Source organism: Sphaeramia orbicularis, chromosome 24 (genome assembly GCF_902148855.1).
Source record: "Sphaeramia orbicularis chromosome 24, fSphaOr1.1, whole genome shotgun sequence".
NCBI lineage: Eukaryota > Metazoa > Chordata > Actinopteri > Kurtiformes > Apogonidae > Sphaeramia > Sphaeramia orbicularis.
This window is the reverse complement of record NC_043979.1, coordinates 48,370,525-48,395,488: the sequence shown is the minus strand read 5'-3', so window position 1 is coordinate 48,395,488 and position 24,964 is coordinate 48,370,525. Positions and strand designations below refer to the sequence as shown.

The 24,964-nt window shown below is 37.6% G+C and overlaps 1 protein-coding gene across 1 annotated transcript in view; it reads left to right on the top strand.

Moving 5' to 3' along the window:
* LOC115415336 (protein broad-minded-like) overlaps positions 1 to 24,964 on the top strand; it is a 178,913-nt gene that overhangs the window by 139,552 nt on the left and 14,397 nt on the right. The window contains 4 exon segments of the mRNA XM_030128871.1: positions 4,005 to 4,074; positions 9,196 to 9,311; positions 19,978 to 20,132; positions 23,887 to 24,027. Of these exon segments, the coding sequence (XP_029984731.1) occupies positions 4,005 to 4,074; positions 9,196 to 9,311; positions 19,978 to 20,132; positions 23,887 to 24,027 (482 nt within the window).

Below are 24,964 nucleotides of genomic sequence, written 5' to 3'. Positions count from 1 at the left end.
AATTGACACGCAATCAAATGGCCTTGAATAAACACGCGAAGAATGGAAATGCGTAGGTATAGCACGACAAATGCCGTAGAACTAGTTTGACATACAGTCGTGGAAAAAATTCTTCGCCCACCCTAGTTTTCTTCAGTTCTTGTTCATTTAATGCCTGGTCAACTAAAGGTCCATTTGTTTGGACAAATATAATGATTCCAACAATAACAGCTCATAGTAGTTTAATTTCAGAGCTGATATCTGTCCATTTAACATGTTTTCTTAATAAAAACCAAATCACTTCAGTTCTTCCATCATATCTATGTCATTGTACTGACAAAAACAGTGCTTTTAGACATTCCATGTTTTCCTTTTCTGTCTGTTTTAGTCACATGACCCCCACAGGAGTTAAGACTGGATTACACAACCAGTGTTTCTGATGACTTTGGATGGTCTAATAATTTTTTCCTCGACTGTACAATGTATTTTCTTGATCACCTGCTTTATCTAACTTTCCTGGTTGTTTTTCTAAACTGTTTACAACTCCCTTCACAGTCAAAGTTAAGCGATAGCGTTGGTAGTTTTCATAAAGAGTCGAATGGAGCCAGAGGCAGAACACTGGAGGGACGGAAGAGACAGAATAAATAGAACCGAGAGGGCATTCATCTCCATTAGAGGTAATTATGATCAGCGAGGTTTTTAGAGATGTTAATATGTGAGGAGCAAGAGGTGAGAGAAAATGCAGCTCTAGTTGTCCTGGCACGGCTTCATGGCCTCATCAAAGCTATTTTTTTCGTAATTAATACAAGATTTAATGGCCTGTGATTAATCCACATCGCTGCGCTCTGATTTGTCGATGGTAACAATGTTGAATTATCATTTGGATGTGTAGATTAGAGCCCACATTATCATTTCCACTCGCATATTTCTGCACCATTAGTCTGTAAATTGGATTTGAAGTTTGCCCCGCCACTGATGCTGTCGAGATAATACCTCTCATATTAATTGTTGAAATCTTCTCATCGTCTCACCGCAAACTGACTGAATCTGGGGATCCATTAGCGCAGATGTAATAATAAGTTTCCCCGAAGACGGGAAACAGAAGGAAACCCAATCTGAGCTCTTCTGCTCTTATTGCTTCATTCAACACAATTACAACCGTAACTTCAAAACTCATATATTTTTACGTTCTCCACAGAAACTGATAATAGTAAGAGTCTGAGTCTGTACAAAACCACTGGCCTGTGTCCAACACTGTCGGTCTGAATGCTCAAATCTGTGTTGTTTACGTGGTTGTTCACATTTAGCCCGTTCACTTTCACAGTCATACTTTTGGGTCGTTTTTCAAGGTTCGACTGGACGAGTTCTGCTCTTCTGAAAACGTTTCATCACATTCAGAAGAGTTCTTCATTTGTAATTGTTAGTGGGGGGGGGTACTCATACACCTGTAGGGGAGTGGTCTTATACACCTGTAGGGGAGTGGTCTTAGACATCTATATGGGAGTGTCTTATACAGCTCTAGGGGAGTGGTCTTATAGGCAGTAGGGGGAGTGGTCTTATAGGCATGTAGGGGAGTGGTCTTATACACCTGTAGGGGGAGTGGTCTTATACACCTGTAGGGGAGTGGTTATAGGCATGTAGGGGAGTGGTCTTATACATCTATAGTGGGAGTGGTCTTATACAGCTCTAGGGGGAGTGGTCTTATACACCTGTAGGGGGAATGGTCTTATACACCTGTAGTGGGAGTGGTCTTAAGACGTGTAGGGGGAGTGGTCTTATAGACGTGTAGGGGGAGTGGTCTTATACACCTGTAGGGGGAATGGCTTATACACCTGTAGTGGGAGTGGTCTTATAGAGTGTCGGGGGAGTGGTCTCATACACCTGTAGGGGAGTGGTCTTATAGACGTGTAGGGGGAGTGGTCTTATACACCTGTAGGGGAGTGGTCTATACACCTGTAGTGGGAGTGGTCTTATAGACGTGTAGGGGGAGTGGTCTTATACACCTGTAGTGGGAGTGGTCTTATAGACATGTAGGGGGAGTGGTCTTATACACCTGTAGGGGAGTGGTCTTATACACCTGTAGTGGGAGTGGTCTTATAGATGGTCGGGGGAGTGGTCTTATACACCTGTAGTGGAGTGGTCTTATAGACGTGTAGGGGAGTGGTCTTATACACCTGTAGGGGGAGTGGTCTTATAGACGTGTAGGGGGAGTGGTCTTATACACCTGTAGGGGGAGTGGTCTTATAGACGTGTAGGGGGAGTGGTCTTATAGACGTGTAGGGGGAGTGGTCTTATAGACGTGTAGGGGGAGTGGTCTTATACACCTGTAGTGGGAGTGGTCTTATAGACGTGTAGGGGGAGTGGTCTTATACACCTGTAGTGGGAGTGCTTATAGACGTGTAGGGGGAGTGGTCTTATACACCTGTAGTGGGAGTGGTCTTATGACGTTTAGGGGGAGTGGTCTTATAGGTGTAGTGGGAGTGGTCCTATAGACGTGTAGGGGAGTGGTCTTATAAACGTGTCGGGGGAGTGGTCTTATAGACGTGTCGGGGAGTGGTCTTATAGACCTGTAGGGGGAGTGGTCTTATAGACCTGTAGGGGGAGTGGTCTTATACACCTGTAGGGGGAGTGGTCTTATACACCTGTTGGGGAGTGGTCTTATAGACGTGTAGGGGGAGTGGTCTTATAGACGTGTAGGGGAGTGGTCTTGTAGACGTATAGGGGGAGTGGACTCATATACATGAAGGGGAGTGGTCTGTAGAGGTTGTTTTTTCCATGTGTTATTTTCCTTAAGTGTTCGGGTCGTGGATTGGTCCTGGGTTTTGTCGACTCCCCCCTTGACCCTGAATCCCAGGAATGTGTAATTACAAAACAAAAAATTCAATTAAGAAAATAGGATATAAAGTTTTTGCAAAAAGTAAATAAAGTAGAACTAAAGTAGAATAAAATAAAAATAGACACAATATTAACCTCTGTAGGAACACCATCTGTAAAGTCTACTGGGTTCTACTGGTTCTCCGTCTGTAAAGTCTACTGGGTTCTGCTGGTTCTCCGTCTGTAAAGTCTACTGGGTTCTACTGGTTCTCTGTCTGTAAAGTCTACTGGGTTCTACTGGGTTCTACTGGTTCTCCGTCTGTAAAGTCTACTGGTTCTACTGGTTCTCCGTCTGTAAAGTCTACGGGTTCTACTGGTTCTCTGTCTGTAAAGTCTACTGGGTTCTACTGGGTTCTACTGGTTCTCTGTCTGTAAGTCTACTGGGTTCTACTGGTTCTACTGGTTCTCCGTCTGTAAAGTCTACTGGGTTCTACTGGTTCTCCTGCTGTAAAGTTTACTGGGTTCTGCTGGTTCTCCGTCTGTAAAGTCTACTGGGTTCTGGTTCTCCGTCTGTAAAGTCTACTGGGTTCTACTGGTTCTCCGTCTGTAAGTCTACTGGGTTCTGCTGGTTCTCCGTCTGTACAGTCTACTGGGTTCTACTGGTTCTCCGTCTGTACAGTCTACTGGGTTCTACTGGTTCTCCGTCTGTAAAGTCTACGGGTTCTACTGGTTCTCCGTCTGTAAGTCTACTGGGTTCTGCTGGTTCTCCGTCTGTAAAGTCTACTGGGTTCTACTGGTTCTCCTGCTGTAAAGTTTACTGGGTTCTGCTGGTTCTCCGTCTGTAAAGTCTACTGGGTTCTGCTGGTTCTGTCTGTAAAGTCTACTGGGTTCTACTGGTTCTCCGTCTGTAAAGTCTACTGGGTTCTGCTGTTCTCCGTCTGTACAGTCTACTGGGTTCTACTGGTTCTCCGTCTGTACAGTCTACTGGGTTCTACTGGTTCTCCGTCTGTAAAGTCTACTGGGTTTCCTGGTTCTCCGTCTGTAAAGTCTACTGGGTTCTGCTGGTTCTCCGTCTGTACAGTTACTGGGTTCTACTGGGTTCTGCTGGTTCTCCGTCTGTACAGTCTACTGGGTTCTACTGGGTTCTACTGGTTCTCCCAGTCGTATCCTGTTCACCTTCTGTGTACTCACCAGCTCTTGTTGTTTTCCAGCGGAGGAGCAGAGTGTGCAGAATGTGGTGTTATCATCGGTGGAACATCTGGGGATCCACATCTGTGTGAGGTACGTCAGTGTGGTTCTAAAGCAGACTGCAGTTCTAACAGCAGCAGTGGAACCTACACCACACACACAAATGAGTCACAGCTCCAGTCTGTTCCACACAAACAGAACATTAGACCAGGATCCACAGCTGAAGGCTTAGGCTGGGTTAGACTGGGCTAGACTGGGCTAGACTGGGTTAGACAGGCTTAGACTGGGTTAGACTGGGTTAGACTGGGCTAGACTGGGCTAGACAGGGCTAGACTGGGTTAGACTGGTTAGACTGGGTTAGACAGGCTTAGACAGGGTTAGACTGGGTTAGACTGGGTTAGACTGGGCTAGACAGGCTTAGACTGGGTTAGACTGGGCTAGACTGGGTTAGACTGGGTTAGACTGGGCTAGACTGGGTTAGACTGGGTTAGACAGGGTTAGACTGGGTTAGACTGGGCTAGACTGGGTTAGACAGGCTTAGACTGGGTTAGACTTGGGTTAGACTGGGCTAGACAGGCTTAGACTGGGTTAGACTGGGCTAGACTGGGTTAGACAGGGTTAGACTGCGTTAGACAGGCTTAGACTGGGTTAGACTGGTTAGACTGGGTTAGACTGGGCTAGACAGGCTTAGACTGGGCTAGACTGGGTTAGACTGGGCTAGACTGGGTTAGACTGGTCTAGACTGGGCTAGACAGGGCTAGACTGGGTTAGACTGGCTTAGACTGGGTTAGACTGGGTTAGACTGGCCTAGACTGGTTAGACAGGCTTAGACTGGGTTAGACTGGGTTAGACTGGGCTAGACTGGGTTAGACAGGCTTAGACTGGCTTAGACAGGGTTAGACTGGGTTAGACAGCTTAGACAGGGTTAGACTGGGTTAGACAGGCTTAGACTGGGTTAGACAGGTTAGACAGGGTTAGACTGGGTTAGACAGGGTTAGACTGGGTTAGACTGGGTTAGACAGGCTTAGACTGGGTTAGACAGGTTTAGACTGGGTTAGACTGGGTTAGACAGGGTTAGACAGGCTTAGACTGGGTTAGACAGGCTTAGACTGGGTTAGACAGGCTTAGACAGGGTTAGACTGGGTTAGACAGTCTTAGACTGGGTTAGACTGGGTTAGACAGGTTTAGACTGGGTTAGACAGGGTTAGACAGGCTTAGACTGGGTTAGACAGGCTTAGACTGGGTTAGACAGGCTTAGACTGGGTTAGACAGGCTTAGACAGGGTTAGACTGGGTTAGACAGGCTTAGACTGGGTTAGACTGGGCTAGACTGGGTTAGACAGGGTTAGACTGGGTTAGACTGGGCTAGACTGGGTTAGACTGGTCTAGACTGGTCTAGACAGGGCTAGACTGGGTTAGACTGGGTTAGACTGGGTTAGACAGGGTTAGACTGGGTTAGACTGGGCTAGACTGGGTTAGACAGGCTTAGACTGGGTTAGACTGGGTTAGACTGGGCTAGACTGGGTTAGACTGGCTTAGACAGGGTTAGACTGGGTTAGACTGGCTTAGACAGGGTTAGACTGGGTTAGACTGGGTTAGACAGGGTTAGACAGGCTTAGACTTGGGTTAGACAGGCTTAGACTGGGTTAGACAGGCTTAGACTGGTTTAGACAGGCTTAGAAGGGTTAGACTGGGTTAGACAGGCTAGACTGGGTTAGACAGGCTTAGACTAGGTTAGACAGGCTTAGACAGGGTTAGACTGGGTTAGACTGCCTTAGACAGGTTAGGACTGGGTTAGACAGGTTAGACGGCTTAGACTGGGTTAGACCAGGCTTAGACAGTCTTAGACTGGGTTAGACAGTCTTAGACTGGGTTAGACAGGCTTAGACTGGGTTAGACAGGCTTAGACTGGTTTAGACAGGCTTAGACAGGGTTAGACTGGGTTAGACAGTCTTAGACTGGGTTAGACTGGCTTAGACAGGGTTAGGTTTTGGTTTATGAGGGTTAACAGACTAAATAAAGGAAATGACATTTTCAAATATTTTTTTCCTCAATTTAGAAGGATTTCTTCACTTTTATGCCATAATTCAAGGTTTTTTGGGTCATTTTTCACTTATTTTCCTCATTTTATTCTCATTTTACAAGATTTGTACATTTTACTCAATGAATGATTGAGGTAAAACTGTATTTTACACCAAGTATTGACATGTATTGATAGGATTAGTGATCAACAGGTGTTGACAGTTTAGATCAGTAGATAATTTGGGTTTTTGAAGGTGAACAGACTAAATTCCGGAAAGGAAATGATTATTATTATTTTTTATTTTTTTCATTTTTCAAGTATTTTGCTTTTTTTCCCTCAATTCAGATGAATTTCTTCATTTTTATGCCATAATTTAAGTTGTTTTAGGTCATTATTCACTTATTTTGCTCATTTTATTCTCATTTTACAAGATTATTACATTTACCTGACGAATAACTGAGGTAAACCTGTATTTGACACCAGTTATTTTCCATGTATTTATAGGATTAGTGGATCAACAGGTATTAAAACAGTTTAGATAACTAGATGGTGTTGGCTTTTGAGGGGTTAACAGAATAAATCCAGAAAGGAAATTATTATTTTTTTTTTTTTTTTCATTTTTCAAGTATTTAGCTTTTTTCCCCTCAATTTAGAAGGATTTCTTCACTTTTATGCCATAATTTAAGGATTTTTGGGTCATTATTCACCTTATTTTGCTCATTTTATTGTCATTTTACCAGATTGTACATTTTACCTGACGAATAACTGAGGTAAACCTGTATTTGACACCAGTTATTTCATGTATTAACAGAATTAGTGGATCAGCATGTATTAATCGGTCTGTATCAGTAGATGGTTCTGGTTGGTAGTGGACGTTTGGGTCTTTGTGGCTGATTTTCTGCAGACAAACACTGCCTGAATCCTCTGGTATTCCTGAGGACAAACCCATGAAAGCGTGTCCTTCGCCCAGAACAGACGACGACAGCATCACTGATTTTAGACGAATAAGCCCCCCCTCCAAACGGGTGGTAGTCGTATTAATATTCTGCTCAGACACCTGAACCCTCACACCTGTCTGAGGCGTCTCATGTTCTGCTCCGTTCTCCTTCGGTTCTGGAGTTTTTTTGCTCATAAGCAGCTCCTTTGTCTTCCGTTACTCCTCGTACTCCGCTCGTTTCTATCGTTAACGACGCCCCGCTGCTACATTACACCGCAAATATACGGCTGTTCCCTGGAAAACCTGCCCTGAAGGGAGCGTTTTAGCCGGAAAGTTGCAGAGCACGCTCAAAAAGACGGTCACGTCTGCGTTTTTGTGGCGTCGGCGGACAGCGTGGAAGCGTTCCCTGAGGATTAAAGGTTGTTGAGCGTGAATTTACAGTTAATCCATGACTTATAAGTGTTAAATTACACCTAATTCTGGTAAGGAAAGAAAAAAAGAAAAAAAAAAAACCCCACTCTACTGTCTCCGAGTTTGGTCGAGTGTCTCCAGTTGAGTGACGGGCTGTGGTTTTCAGAGAATAAAAGGATTATTATTAGAGCTGAGAGGAACATATGAGCTGCACAAGTGATTACACACACACAGTTCAGGATTTTTCAGAAAATGAGAAGAAAAAAACCCACAGATGTTTGTGCTTAGTATAAAATCTGAACAAATGCATGAAGTATTTACAGCTGGAGGGGGGGGGGGGGGGGGCAAACATACGGCCCACGGCCCAAAAACGGTCCACCGAAGGGTCCGATCCGGCCCACAGGTGGATGTGAAAGAATGAAAATCACATGAACAGTCGACAATGTCACTGAGTCTGAACACGTATTAATAATAAAGTTAAGTGTTGTATTTGTCAGTTTACAGGTGACTGTTATTAAATGTTTCGTGTTTGTAGATCCACTGTGATCTGTACGCTATAATGCACATGTAAATGATCAACTGAGGCAGAATATTGGTAAAATTGCACTTAAGAAATTCAAGGCTGTTGACGTTTATTGATTTTTGTTTGTTTTTTTGCATGTTTTGTTCTTGTTTTTTGCTTAATTTGATCATATTCGTCGGGTTTTGGGGGTTTTTTTTTGCAAGTTTTGTTCATGTTTCTCAAGTTTTTGTTCATTTTTGTGCAGGTTTTGTTCTTCTTGCTTGTTTTGTTCCTATTTGTTGGCTTTTTTCTTTTACTGTTCATATTTCTCAAGCTTTTGTTCATTTTTGTGCAGGTTTTGTTCTTGTTTTTGCTTAATTTCTTCATATTTGTTGGGTTTTGGGTTTTTTTTTGGTTCATGTTTCTCAAATTTTTGCTCATTTTTGAAGTTTTGTTCTTGTTGTTCTCTAAAAAATGTGAACAACATGAATAAGAAGTGTAGTTGTACCAATATTCTGCCTGTTATTAAATATTTTGTGTATTTGTAGATCCGCTGTGATCTGTAAGTTATAATGTACATGTATAAATGATCAACTGAGGCAGAATATTGGTAAAATTGCACTTATTTTTCTTAAGAAATTCATGGTAGTTGACATTTATTGGTTTTTTGTTCATTTTTTTGCATGTTTTGTTCTGGTTTTTGCTTAATTTGATCATATTTGTTGGCTTTTTCTTTGTTTTTTTTTGTTTGTTTTTTTACTTTAATTTTGTTCATGTTTCTAAAATTGTTGCTCATTTTTGTACAGATTTTTTTTTCTGTTTGTCTCTAAAAATGTGAATAACATAAACAACTAGAAAAGCACTCGGAGAGCGCAGACCTCCGCCAAGGCAGATCAGCACCCCCCCCCCCCCCCCCCCCCCCCCCCCCCCCACCAGCATATAACCTCCTTGGCGGAGGTAACAACTGCAATGTTTTTTTCATATTCTAAATGTTTAGTGTGTTTGTAGATCCACTGTGAACTGTAAGTTGTAATGAACATGTGTAAATGATACACTGAAGCAGAATATTGATAAAATTACACTTATTTTTCATGTTATTCACATTTTTTTAGAGGAGAGTTTGTAACTGTAAACATTTTCTTCATGTAATTTAACTTTTTTCAGTCTAAAACAAAGACAAAAGTTTGTATTTGTCATTATTTATAGTTTCTTGTGTTATTATTTTCCTGGTTCTGATCCACTTTAGATCATACTGGTCTGAACGTAGAACCTGAGCTAACATGACTTCTACATCCTTGCTTTACAGACGCATGAAATGTTGTGTTTTCTTTTTTATTGACAGGTACGGCGTCTTCCTGGATGTGGTTAAAGACGACGCCGTGGACGACCTGACGCTGCTGATGAAACACATGAAGCACTTCCTGTCCGCGCAGAGGCTGAAAACCGCCTCGCAGCTCGGTATCCTTCCACATCAGCAGGTAGACGTGGAAAAAAAGCCAACCTTCAGCCGCATCATGTGACCAGATCGGCCTTGGCGGAGGTCATCAGATTGAATGATGTGGTTTAACCCAACGCTTTAATTTATGTTTCAACCACATATTAAACTCAGAATACTTTATAATCCAAGAGGGAATCATTGGGTGGTACTGTATTTATGTAATTTATATTCATGTGTCACATTTAAAACAATGTAAGCGGCTCACGGTGCTACGTAAATATATAAATAGTTTAAATAATATGGTAAAAGGTTAAAAATAGGAATAAAAATACACTAAAACTGACACAAACAACAGGATAAACACATCTAAATAAAAACAGCAGATAAACTAACTTGCAAGGATATAAATAACATAATATGGTAAAATGGTAAAAATAAGAATGAAAAATACACTAAAACTGATAAAATCAAATACGAAATAATAGAATAGAATAAAAACATCTAAATAAAAACAGTTGATAAAAGAAATAAAAATCTTTAGGATTTAAATAACTTAATATATTATGGTAAAATAGCAAAAATACACAAAAACTGATTTAAAATAAAAAAACAAATACGAGCAAAACCAGTAGATAAAATAAAGTCTTAAGAATATAAATAAGATGTATAATATGGTAAAATGGTAAAATAAGAATAAAACTATACTTAAACTGATAAAACCAATTCAAAATAATAGAACAGAATAAAAAAAACATCTAAAACAGAAAGAGTAGATAGAATAAAAAAAAGCCTATAGGATATAAATTATATAATATATATATATATATATATATATATATATATATATATATATACAGTACAGGCCAAAAGTTTGGACACACACTTCTCATTCTTCGCATTTTCTTTATTTTCATGACTATTTTCATTGTAGATTCTCACTGAAGGCATCAAAACTATGAATGAACACATGTGGAATTATGTACTTAACAAAAAAGTGTGAAATAACTGAAAACATCTCTTATATTCTAGTTTCTTCAAAGTAGCCACCCTTAGCTCTGATGACTGCCTTGCACACCCTTGGCATTCTCTGGATGAGCTTCCAGAGGTAGTCACCTGAAATGGTTTCCACTTCATAGCTGTGCCTTGTCAGGGTTACTTAGTGGAATTTCTTGCCTTATTGATGGGGTTGGGACCATCAGTTGTGTTGTGCAGAAGTCAGGTTGATGCACAGCTGACAGCCCTATTGGACAACTGTTAGAATGCATATTATGGCGAGAACCAATCAGCTAAGTAAAGACAAACGAGTGGCCATCATTACTTTAAGAAATGAAGGTCAGTCAGTCTAGAAAATTTCAAAAACTTTGAATGTGTCCCCAAGTGCAGTCGCAAAAACCATCAAGCGCTCCAACGAAACTGGCTCACATGAGGACCGCCCCAGGAAAGGAAGACCAAGAGTCACCTCTGATGCTGAAGATAAGTTCATCTGAGTCACCAGCCTCAGAAATCGCAAATTAACAGCAGCTCAGATTAGAGACCAGATGAATACCACACAGAGCTCTAGCAGCAGACACATCTCTACAACAACTGTTAAGAGGAGACTGCGTGAATCAGGCCTTCATGGTCAAATAGCTGCTAGGAAACCACTGCTCAGGAGAGACAACAAACAGAAGAGATTTATTTGGGCCAAGAAACCCAAGGAATGGACATTAGACCAGTGGAAATCTGTGCTTTGGTCTGATGAGTCCAAATTTCAGATCTTTGGATCCAACCGCCGTGTCTTTGTGCGACGCAGAAAAGGTGAACGGATGGATGCTACATGCCTGGTTCCCACCGTGAAGCATGGAGGGGGAGGTGTGATGGTGTGGGGGTGCTTTGCTGGTGACGCTGTTGGGGATTTATTCAAGATTGAAGGCAACCTGAATCAGCATGGCTACCACAGCATCCTGAAGTGACATGCCATTCCATCCGGTCTGCGTTTAGTTGGACCATCATTTATGTTTCAACAGGACAATGACCCCAAACACACCTCCAGGCTGTGTGAGGGATATCTGACCAAGAAGGAGAGTGATGGAGTGCTGTGCCAGATGACCTGGCCTCCACAGTAACCGGACCTGAACCCAATCGAGATGGTTTGGTTGAGCTGGACCGCAGAGTGAAGGCAAAAGGGCCAACAAGTGCTAAGCATCTGTGGGAACTTCTTCAAGACTGTTAGGAAACCATTTCAGGTGACTACCTCTGGAAGCTCATCAAGAGAATGGCAAGAGTGTGCAAAGCAGTCATCAGAGCTAAGGGTGGATACTTTGAAGAAACTAGAATATAAGAGATGTTTTCAGTTATTTCACACTTTTTTGTTAAGTACATAATTCCACATGTGTTCATTCATAGTTTTGATGCCTTCAGTGAGAATCTACAATGAAAATAGTCATGAAAATAAAGAAAATACGAAGAATGAGAAGGTGTGTCCAAACTTTTGGCCTGTACTGTATATATATATATATATATATATATATATATATATATATATATATATATATATATATATATAATAACATATAAATAATGATCTAAACTGGGTCGCACCAGTAAAATAACATAATAACAGATACGGTAAATATACTAGTAAAAACAGTAAATATAGTAATAAAAACAGTTAATATACTAATAAAAACAGTAAGTATACTAATAAAAACAGTAAATATACTAATAAAAATGGTAAATATCGTAATAAAAACAGTTAATATAACATATACAGTAAATGTTAAATGTGATGTGAAAATGCGTCCTCAGTTCTGGGCATTTAAGTGTTAAAGTTGTGCGTCTCAGTTGTAATTATTTAGTGCAACTACTGTCACTAAGTTAAATTAAATATTGATGTTATATAATTTTAGCAGTAAATTCATTTTAGGATGCAGAGACGTATTGATCGGTTCAGTTTTCCATTATGTTTTCTACTTATAATGAGAACAAATCATCATCATCATTGAACCAAACCCTCAGACGTTTCAGTTTAAATCCAGTTCATTAAACGTATTCCTTCGTTTGTGCTTCATATTTTCCTCCCTGTTCGTTTTATTCAGCTGACGTTTCAAGGCCACGCTGTAAATTAAATGTGTGCGTGTGCATTTATCTAAACAAAGGTTAAAAAAAAAAACAAAAAAAAACACCATTTCAAAGGAAACGTCTCACAAAGACCTAAAAAGCAGGAAGTGTCGACGGCCCTGCAGCTGTTTTCTGGAGCCGAGCCGCGCCGTGCCACGCTAGGTTCTGTTCTGTGCTAATTGCTTCATGGTTGTGTGGGATCAGGGCTGACAGCGGCACATCAGTGTTGTTCTGCGCTGTCAGACGGGTTTGCACGGAGTTAGAGAAATGAAACTGAAGCCAAACGAGCTGCAGAGTTTGAAGACAACGCTGGAAAAATGTACGAGATGAACCAAGTTAGTAATGTTCAGGGTCCACGTTCAGTCCAATATGATCTGAACTGGGTCGCACCAGTAAAATAATAACATAATAACAGAAATAATGATCTAAACTGGGCAGCACCAGTAAAATAATAACATAATAACAGAAATAATGATCTAAACTGGGCAGCACCAGTAAAATAATAACATAATAACAGAAATAATGATCTAAACTGGGTCGCACCAGTAAAATAATAACATAAGAACAGAAATAATGATCTAAACTGGGTCGCACCAGTAAAATAATAACATAACAACAGAAATAATGATCTAAACTGGGTCGCACCAGTAAAATAATAACATAACAACAGAAATAATGATCTAAACTGGGTCGCACCAGTAAAATAATAACATAACAGAAATAATGATCTAAACTGGGCAGCACCAGTAAAATAATAACATAAGAACAGAAATAATGATCTAAACTGGGTCGCACCAGTAAAATAATAACATAACAGAAATAATGATCTAAACTGGGCAGCACCAGTAAAATAATAACATAAGAACAGAAATAATGATCTAAACTGGGTCGCACCAGTAAAATAATAACATAAGAACAGAAATAATGATCTAAACTGGGTCGCACCAGTAAAATAATAACATAAGAACAGAAATAATGATCTAAACTGGGCAGCACCAGTAAAATAATAACATAAGAACAGAAATAATGATCTAAACTGGGCAGCACCAGTAAAATAATAACATAACAGAAATAATGATCTAAACTGGGCAGCACCAGTAAAATAATAACATAACAACAGAAATAATGATCTAAACTGGGCAGCACCAGTAAAATAATAACATAACAACAGAAATAATGATCTAAACTGGGCAGCACCAGTAAAATAATAACATAACAACAGAAATAATGATCTAAACTGGGTCGCACCAGTAAAATAATAACATAAGAACAGAAATAATGATCTAAACTGGGCAGCACCAGTAAAATAATAACATAACAACAGAAATAATGATCTAAACTGTTTCGCACCAGTAAAATAATAACATAAGAACAGAAATAATGATCTAAACTGGGCAGCACCAGTAAAATAATAACATAACAACAGAAATAATGATCTAAACTGGGTCGCACCAGTAAAATAATAACATAACAACAGAAATAATGATCTAAACTGGGTCGCACCAGTAAAATAATAACATAAGAACAGAAATAATGATCTGAACTGGGCAGCACCAGTAAAATAATAACATAAGAACAGAAATAATGATCTAAACTGGGTCGCACCAGTAAAATAATAACATAAGAACAGAAATAATGATCTAAACTGGGCAGCACCAGTAAAATAATAACATAAGAACAGAAATAATGATCTAAACTGGGCAGCACCAGTAAAATAATAACATAACAGAAATAATGATCTAAACTGGGTCGCACCAGTAAAATAATAACATAGGAACAGAAATAATGATCTAAACTGGGCAGCACCAGTAAAATAATAACATAACAGAAATAATGATCTAAACTGGGCAGCACCAGTAAAATAATAACATAAGAACAGAAATAATGATCTAAACTGGGTCGCACCAGTAAAATAATAACATAAGAACAGAAATAATGATCTAAACTGGGTCGCACCAGTAAAATAATAACATAAGAACAGAAATAATGATCTGAACTGGGTCGCACCAGTAAAATAATAACATAATAACAGAAATAATGATCTAAACTGGGCAGCACCAGTAAAATAATAACATAGGAACAGAAATAATGATCTAAACTGGGTCGCACCAGTAAAATAATAACATAAGAACAGAAATAATGATCTAAACTGAGTCGCACCAGTAAAATAATAACATAAGAACAGAAATAATGATCTAAACTGGGTCGCACCAGTAAAATAATAACATAACAGAAATAATGATCTGAACTGGGCAGCACCAGTAAAATAATAACATAACAGAAATAATGATCTAAACTGGGCAGCACCAGTAAAATAATAACATAAGAACAGAAATAATGATCTAAACTGGGTCGCACCAGTAAAATAATAACATAACAGAATAATGATCTGAACTGGGCAGCACCAGTAAAATAATAACATAGGAACAGAAATAATGATCTAAACTGGGCAGCACCAGTAAAATAATAACATAAGAACAGAAATAATGATCTAAACTGGGCAGCACCAGTAAAATAATAACATAAGAACAGAAATAATGATCTAAACTGGGCAGCACCAGTAAAATAATAACATAACAACAGAAATAATGATCTAAACTGGGTCGCACCAGTAAAATAATAACATAACAACAGAAATAATGATCTAAACTGGGCAGCACCAGTAAAATAATAACATAGGAACAGAAATAATGATCTAAACTGAGTCGCACCAGTAAAATAATAACATAAGAACAGAAATAATGATCTAAACTGGGCAGCACCAGTAAAATAATAACATAAGAACAGAAATAATGATCTAAACTGGGCAGCACCAGTAAAATAATAACATAACAACAGAAATAATGATCTAAACTGGGCAGCACCAGTAAAATAATAACATAAGAACAGAAATAATGATCTGAACTGGGTCGCACCAGTAAAATAATAACATAACAACAGAAATAATGATCTAAACTGAGTCGCACCAGTAAAATAATAACATAAGAACAGAAATAATGATCTAAACTGGGTCGCACCAGTAAAATAATAACATAACAACAGAAATAATGATCTAAACTGAGTCGCACCAGTAAAATAATAACATAAGAACAGAAATAATGATCTGAACTGGGTCGCACCAGTAAAATAATAACATAATAACAGAAATAATGATCTGAACTGGGCAGCACCAGTAAAATAATAACATAACAACAGAAATAATGATCTAAACTGGGCAGCACCAGTAAAATAATAACATAAGAACAGAAATAATGATCTAAACTGGGTCGCACCAGTAAAATAATAACATAAGAACAGAAATAATGATCTAAACTGGGCAGCACCAGTAAAATAAAAACATAAGAACAGAAATAATGATCTAAACTGGGCAGCACCAGTAAAATAATAACATAACAACAGAAATAATGATCTAAACTGGGCAGCACCAGTAAAATAATAACATAAGAACAGAAATAATGATCTGAACTGGGTCGCACCAGTAAAATAATAACATAACAACAGAAATAATGATCTAAACTGAGTCGCACCAGTAAAATAATAACATAAGAACAGAAATAATGATCTAAACTGGGTCGCACCAGTAAAATAATAACATAACAACAGAAATAATGATCTAAACTGGGTCGCACCAGTAAAATAATAACATAACAACAGAAATAATGATCTAAACTGAGTCGCACCAGTAAAATAATAACATAAGAACAGAAATAATGATCTAAACTGGGTCGCACCAGTAAAATAATAACATAAGAACAGAAATAATGATCTAAACTGGGTCGCACCAGTAAAATAATAACATAACAACAGAAATAATGATCTAAACTGAGTCGCACCAGTAAAATAATAACATAAGAACAGAAATAATGATCTAAACTGGGTCGCACCAGTAAAATAATAACATAACAGAAATAATGATCTAAACTGGGCAGCACCAGTAAAATAATAACATAACAACAGAAATAATGATCTAAACTGGGTCGCACCAGTAAAATAATAACATAACAACAGAAATAATGATCTAAACTGGGTCGCACCAGTAAAATAATAACATAAGAACAGAAATAATGATCTGAACTGGGCAGCACCAGTAAAATAATAACATAAGAACAGAAATAATGATCTAAACTGGGTCGCACCAGTAAAATAATAACATAAGAACAGAAATAATGATCTAAACTGGGTCGCACCAGTAAAATAATAACATAAGAACAGAAATAATGATCTAAACTGGGCAGCACCAGTAAAATAATAACATAACAGAAATAATGATCTAAACTGGGCAGCACCAGTAAAATAATAACATAGGAACAGAAATAATGATCTAAACTGGGCAGCACCAGTAAAATAATAACATAAGAACAGAAATAATGATCTAAACTGGGTCGCACCAGTAAAATAATAACATAGGAACAGAAATAATGATCTAAACTGGGCAGCACCAGTAAAATAATAACATAACAGAAATAATGATCTGAACTGGGCAGCACCAGTAAAATAATAACATAGGAACAGAAATAATGATCTAAACTGGGCAGCACCAGTAAAATAATAACATAAGAACAGAAATAATGATCTAAACTGGGTCGCACCAGTAAAATAATAACATAGGAACAGAAATAATGATCTAAACTGGGTCGCACCAGTAAAATAATAACATAAGAACAGAAATAATGATCTGAACTGGGTCGCACCAGTAAAATAATAACATAACAACAGAAACAATGATCTAAACTGGGCAGCACCAGTAAAATAATAACATAACAACAGAAATAATGATCTAAACTGGGTCGCACCAGTAAAATAATAACATAACAACAGAAATAATGATCTAAACTGAGTCGCACCAGTAAAATAATAACATAAGAACAGAAATAATGATCTGAACTGGGTCGCACCAGTAAAATAATAACATAATAACAGAAATAATGATCTGAACTGGGCAGCACCAGTAAAATAATAACATAACAACAGAAATAATGATCTAAACTGGGCAGCACCAGTAAAATAATAACATAAGAACAGAAATAATGATCTAAACTGGGTCGCACCAGTAAAATAATAACATAAGAACAGAAATAATGATCTAAACTGGGCAGCACCAGTAAAATAATAACATAAGAACAGAAATAATGATCTAAACTGGGCAGCACCAGTAAAATAATAACATAACAACAGAAATAATGATCTAAACTGGGCAGCACCAGTAAAATAATAACATAAGAACAGAAATAATGATCTGAACTGGGTCGCACCAGTAAAATAATAACATAACAACAGAAATAATGATCTAAACTGAGTCGCACCAGTAAAATAATAACATAAGAACAGAAATAATGATCTAAACTGGGTCGCACCAGTAAAATAATAACATAACAACAGAAATAATGATCTAAACTGAGTCGCACCAGTAAAATAATAACATAAGAACAGAAATAATGATCTAAACTGGGTCGCACCAGTAAAATAATAACATAAGAACAGAAATAATGATCTAAACTGGGTCGCACCAGTAAAATAATAACATAACAACAGAAATAATGATCTAAACTGAGTCGCACCAGTAAAATAATAACATAAGAACAGAAATAATGATCTAAACTGGGTCGCACCAGTAAAATAATAACATAACAGAAATAATGATCTAAACTGGGCAGCACCAGTAAAATAATAACATAACAACAGAAATAATGATCTAAACTGGGTCGCACCAGTAAAATAATAACATAACAACAGAAATAATGATCTAAACTGGGTCGCACCAGTAAAATAATAACATAAGAACAGAAATAATGATCTGAACTGGGCAGCACCAGTAAATAATAACATAAGAACAGAAATAATGATCTAAACTGGGTCGCACCAGTAAAATAATAACATAAGAACAGAAATAATGATCTAAACTGGGTCGCACCAGTAAAATAATAACATAAGAACAGAAATAATGATCTAAACTGGGCAGCACCAGTAAAATAATAACATAACAGAAATAATGATCTAAACTGGGTCGCACCAGTAAAATAATAACATAGGAACAGAAATAATGATCTAAACTGGGCAGCACCAGTAAAATAATAACATAACAGAAATAATGATCTGAACTGGGCAGCACCAGTAAAATAATAACATAGGAACAGAAATAATGATCTAAACTGGGCAGCACCAGTAAAATAATAACATAAGAACAGAAATAATGATCTAAACTGGGCAGCACCAGTAAAATAATAACATAAGAACAGAAATAATGATCTAAACTGGGTCGCACCAGTAAAATAATAACATAGGAACAGAAATAATGATCTAAACTGGGTCGCACCAGTAAATAATAACATAAGAACAGAAATAATGATCTGAACTGGGTCGCACCAGTAAAATAATAACATAACAACAGAAACAATGATCTAAACTGGGCAGCACCAGTAAAATAATAACATAAGAACAGAAATAATGATCTGAACTGGGTCGCACCAGTAAAATAATAACATAACAACAGAAATAATGATCTGAACTGGGTCGCACCAGTAAAATAATAACATAACAGAAATAATGATCTAAACTGAGTCGCACCAGTAAAATAATAACATAACAACAGAAATAATGATCTAAACTGGGCAGCACCAGTAAAATAATAACATAAGAACAGAAATAATGATCTAAACTGGGTCGCACCAGTAAAATAATAACATAAGAACAGAAATAATGATCTAAACTGGGCAGCACCAGTAAAATAATAACATAAGAACAGAAATAATGATCTAAACTGAGTCGCACCAGTAAAATAATAACATAAGAACAGAAATAATGATCTAAACTGGGCAGCACCAGTAAAATAATAACATAAGAACAGAAATAATGATCTAAACTGGGCAGCACCAGTAAAATAATAACATAATAACAGAAATAATGATCTAAACTGAGTCGCACCAGTAAAATAATAACATAATAACAGAAATAATGATCTGAACTGAGTCGCACTAGTAAAATAATAACATAATTAATGACATTTACCAGTATTTATCTATGCTTTAGAGTGAAAAAAGTAAAATTACATGATGAAAAATGTTTATATCTACAAACTCCTTAAAAAAAAAAGTGAATAAAATATAAAACTAGAAGCACTCGGAGAGCGCAGACCTCCGCCAAGGCTGATCAGTGGCCCCCCCCGTGGGCCCCCCCCACGCCAAGGAGGTTATGTTTTTGCCAGGGTTTGTTTGTTTGTTTGTTTGTTTGTCTGTCTGTCTGTTTGTCTGTCCGTTAGTGTGCAACATAACTCAAAAAGTTATGGACAGATTTTGATGAAATTTTCAGGGTTTGTTGGAAATGGGCCCCCCCGTGGGCCCCCCCACCCCCGATCACCACCAAAATTTAATCATTTCTTCCTTATCCCATTTCCAACAAACCCTGAAAATTTCATCCAAATCTGTCCATAACCTTTTGAGTTATGTTGCACACTAACGGACAGACAAACAGACCCTGGCAAAAACAGAACCTCCTTGGCGGAGGTAATAAGTGTAATTTTGCCAGTATTCTGCCTCAGTTTATCATTTACACATGTTCATCCTTAAGTACAGCCTTAACTCCGCCCCTCAGTCACTGTGCAGGACGGTTACCCAGGCCACGATTGGCTGGTTTCCACAGTGTTCCTCCTCATGGGCGGGGCCACAGACAGATGTCTGCGTCTGTTACTCAGTCTGTCGTCTCTGCTCGTCTCCGCCTTCATCTGGCCGGCCAGGATACACGCCTCTGTGAGTACTACACACAGTAGTACACAAATACTAATACACTAATACACAAACAGTAATACACTAATACTAATACACAAGTAGACAAACAGTAATACAATAATACAAATACACTAATACACAAATACACTAATACACAAATACACTAATACACAAATACTACTACACAAACAAGTAAAAGTAGCGTACAGTTGCTGCAGTTGAATGGAGGGAATAACTGATGTGGACTTGTTCCTGATGTAGTTCAGTTATAGGAGTGTATTCACATGATTAGATTACATTAAACTTTATTGATCCCACAGAAAATGAAGGATCCAGAAGCAGCACAACTAATGTACAAATATAAAAAATATTACAAGACAAAAAACAATAACAATAGTTATAAAAATAGTAGTGAAAAAAGGCAACTGCATATTAGAAAGTATTAGTAGAAACAAAATAAATAATAAAAAGTAGTAATTGTGTGTGTGTGTGTGTGTAAATCTGTATATATTAGCATTCAATAGGTTAATGAAAGTAGAATATAATATTACTGTGTGTTATTATTTATAGTAGTACGAGTGTATTAAAACAGGTTTAAAGGATTAGATTAGATTAGATTAGATTAGATTAGATTAGATTGGATTAGATTAGGGCGACACAGTGGTGCAGTGGTTAGCACTCGTGCCTCACAGACAGAAGGTCCTGGGTTCGATTCCAACACCAGTCGACGGGGGGTGGGACCTTTCTGTGTGGAGTTTGTATGTTCTCCTCGTGTCTGCGTGGGTTCTCTCTGGTACTCTGGCTCCTCCCACCATCCAAACACATGCACTGATAGGTTAACTGGTTAATCTAAATCACCCATAGGTGTGAATGTGACAGTGACTGTTTGTCTCTATATGTTCAGCCTGTGATGAACTGGAGACATGTCCAGGGTGAACCCCACCTTCACCTGTAAGTAGCTGGGATAGGCTCCAAGAGACCCCCGTGACCCTGGTGAGGATAAAGTGGGTTCAGAAAATGAATGAATAGACTGGATTAGATTACTTGGAATTCCTTGGGCAGAACCATCAGGAAATTGCAGTTGGAACAGCAGCACAAACAATGTCAACACATAGAAAATATTAAAAGAAAATAGTAATACAAGAACTATAAACAGTAGTGTGGAAAAAAGGTAATTGCACAGTGGAATAATAGTGGAATTATATATATATATATATATATATATATATATATATATATATATACATATAAAATAAAGTGATGACAGTAGTCATAACAATATAGTAATAAGTATATATTAATAATCACAACAATAATCTTAATAATAATAATAATTATTATTATAATAATGATAAATGCATTAACTCCAAGGTTTTTCTGCTTTACAACCATAACTAAAAAAAAAAAAAAAATCCAATGGACCGAATCAATGCAGAAAAATCCCATATTTGGCCTGTGTTTGTTTGACTAAATGGACTCTGATCGTGGAGTGTTCAGACTCTTGAACCCACGGCTCAGACTAAACTGTGATAAAAGTGAGTTTCAGCTGAACTGTGTCCATATTTGATCATCGGTGTGTGTTCCTGTGTGCTGCCGTTAAACCTGGACTGCACACTCACTCTGGACAGTCTGGAGGCTTTTGTTGTTCATGAGTCTTTGAAGCTCCTGCTCTGACTCTGGTATTTATTCATTCATTAAAACTGTTTTAATTTCATCTGTTTGACTCATAAACCAGTTCATCTGCAGACGAAGGGAGCCTCATTTATTCCCTCAGATATGTGTGTGTGTGTGTGTGTGTGTGTCTGAAAAACCAGGTGAAGCAGACGGACACAGATAAAGAGCAGAGAAAACAGATAAACAAGAGGAAAAGGAAGTAGTGGAATATGAAGTGGACTGGGAATCGATCTAAATTACAGGGCTGAGTTTGGCTGTCGTCATAGTAACCTCCGTCATGTCCGACTCTTTCATCAAAGCCACTTACGTCTGCGTCGGAGTGTGTGTCACATGACCACAGTGTGTTTGATGCACACGCTGGTTTATGTTTGAACAACACGGTCGATTCTGTCGATATCGCACAAACGGAAAAGGGCACGAATGATTAAGAGGCAGCAGCGAAAAGAGGAAGGAAGGACGAGGTGATGTTAGACCGATATTCAACACTGTTTAAGCACACCATGTGGACAAAAGTATGTGGACGCCTTGGATTCAGGTGTTTCTTTCCTAACAAAACAATCATGATTAATGTTATAACATAGTTTTATGTTGGGATAAATATTATTGCATTGGTCAGTTGGGTTTAAATTGCTATCTTTGTTTCTTAAATCAGTTATTGATATTTTTTTGATCAAATCTCACTCTTACAGGTCTATTATACACCAAAATGTAGATGTAAAAAGAAAAACAACTGCTATAAAATCATCATATATCAATTTTTTTTTTCAGCTTTTTTCTGCATAAATGTCTTAAACCACTTCAGCTCGGCTCAAAATGATCAAATGTTCAATCATTTTCAACCCTTTAAATGCTAGTTTGAATGTGTGATTTTATGAGTTGTTTAATTGCAGTAACACACGATGTGGACAAAAGTATGTGGACACATTGGATTCAGGTGTTTCTTTTCTAATAAAACAATAATGACTAATGTCAGAATATAGTTTTATATTGGAATAAATGTTACTGCATTGGTTAGTTGGGTTTAAATTTTTTAGATCTTTGTTTCCAAAATGACTCACAGATGGTTTGGACTGAATTTTTCTCAACATTGACTCTGATTTTAAATGTTCTTCCTCTAAATTTCCTAAATATTTTTCCTGCTCTGACTGTAAATAATAATTTTCTTCCACATCTAAACCATCTACTTTCTTCACATCTGAGGAAGAAAAATCTACCATTAAGCATTAAGGAAATATGGCTGTTTCTAAACTATATGGACATAAATATTGGGACACATCATGTCTACAGCTGTCAGATGTCCTGTTCATGAGGATTTGAGATAAAAAACATCAATATTTCCTTAAAGTTTAATGGTAGATTTTTCTTCCTCAGTGAGATGTGACGAAAGTAGATGGTTAGCAAAAAAAAACAAACTCACTAATATGAACAGAATAAGCAACAAAATTAATAAAAATGAACAACACAGATATCAAAAAGAACAAAAAAGCACCAAAAATGAACAAAATAAGCATCAAAAAAAAAAAAAAAAAAAAAAAAAAAAAAATTAGGAAGAAAAGAGCATCATAATGAGCAAAACACACAAAAAAGACAGTAGATGGTTAGTTATGTTAGAAAACTATTATTTACAGTCAGAGCAGGAAAAATGGTTTAGAAATTTAGAGGAAGAACATTTAAAATCATAATCAATGTTGAGAAAAATTCAGTCCAAACCATCTGTGAGTCATTTTAGAAACAAAGATTTAAACAATTTACACGGCAATAATATTTATCCCAACATAAAACTCTATTCTGACATTAGTCATTGTGGTTTTGTTAGAAAAGAAACACCTGAATCCAACGTGTCCACATACTTTCGTCCACATCATGTATCTTCATCTCCTGGTTTAGACATTAAAGGATGCTGATGCGGACACTTTTTGTTCCTGGTTTATCTGAAGTTCATGGTGTCTGTCTGATGTTCCTGGTTCTTCCAGGTCTGATGTTCCTGGTTCTTCCAGGTTTGATGTTCCTGGTTCTTCCAGGTCTGATGTTCCTGGTTCTTCCAGGTCTGATGTTCCTGGTTCTTCCAGGTCTGATGTTCCTGGTTCCCTGGTTCTTTCAGGTCCACGTTCCTGCTGCTGTATCTCAGTCTGGGATCGGTCCAGTCTACTGGTGTACTGCTCATTATGTGGAGATGCTGCTCAAAGCTGAGGTTCCTCTGGTCCACTCTGCCTTCAGGATGTCTGGATTCACCCCGTCACAGGTACCGACCCATAAAAACACTCAAACATGGAGGAGGAGGAGGAGGAAGAGCAGGAGGTGGAGGAGGAGGTGGAGGTCCACGTATTGTTGAACTGAATTGTTGAATTGTTTACTCGCATGTGCACATGACAATAAAACACAATAATAATAACAAAGACATGCCGAGGAAGCCAAAAACCAAAGTGGTTCATCGAGGGCCTCCCCAAAGACTTGAAATAAAAAAAGTATTTGCAGTGTCTAATAATGATACACAATCATAAATAAACAAAATTAACTAAATGAAGGAAATAAGTCATAAACACGTATAACAAAACAATGAACAAATAAATAAAATAAATGAATAAATAAATACATCGTAAGCAACGCACGTAGAAATAAATAAGAATCAACAAAACTATGAAACGAAATTCGGAATGAAACTAATAAGTTATTTAACGAAGAAAAATGGTAATTGAATCAAGAAAAACAAACGTACGCTCATATTTGACACTGAAAAGGAAACTTCTATAAATGTCAGCAGCAGCAGCAGCGTTCCCTTTAAAGGAGTTCATGTGTTTTGAAGAATCACAACAGCGGAAAAAGTCTGAATAAGTTCTGATGCAGAAAATGTTCCGTTCCATCACAGATCAGCTGTTGGATCCAAAGGACCGACTGGTGTGAACACTAAGACTCGTACTGTCTGTAGGTGGAGTACGGCGTTAGAAGATAAGAACGGAATTTTATTTATAGAGCTCAGGATCACAACAGTCACCTGACAGGGTTTTACGGAAACTGCTGAAGTGATTAAAAAAACAATGAAAATAAGCAAACGGTCAATAAGCAAAAGTTTCAGTTTGTTCATTCTTTTTTCAGTTTGTTCATGTTATTTTTTCTTTGTTCATTTTATTTTTTCTGTTTGTTCATGTTATTTTTTCTGTTTGGTCGTTATTTTTTCAGTT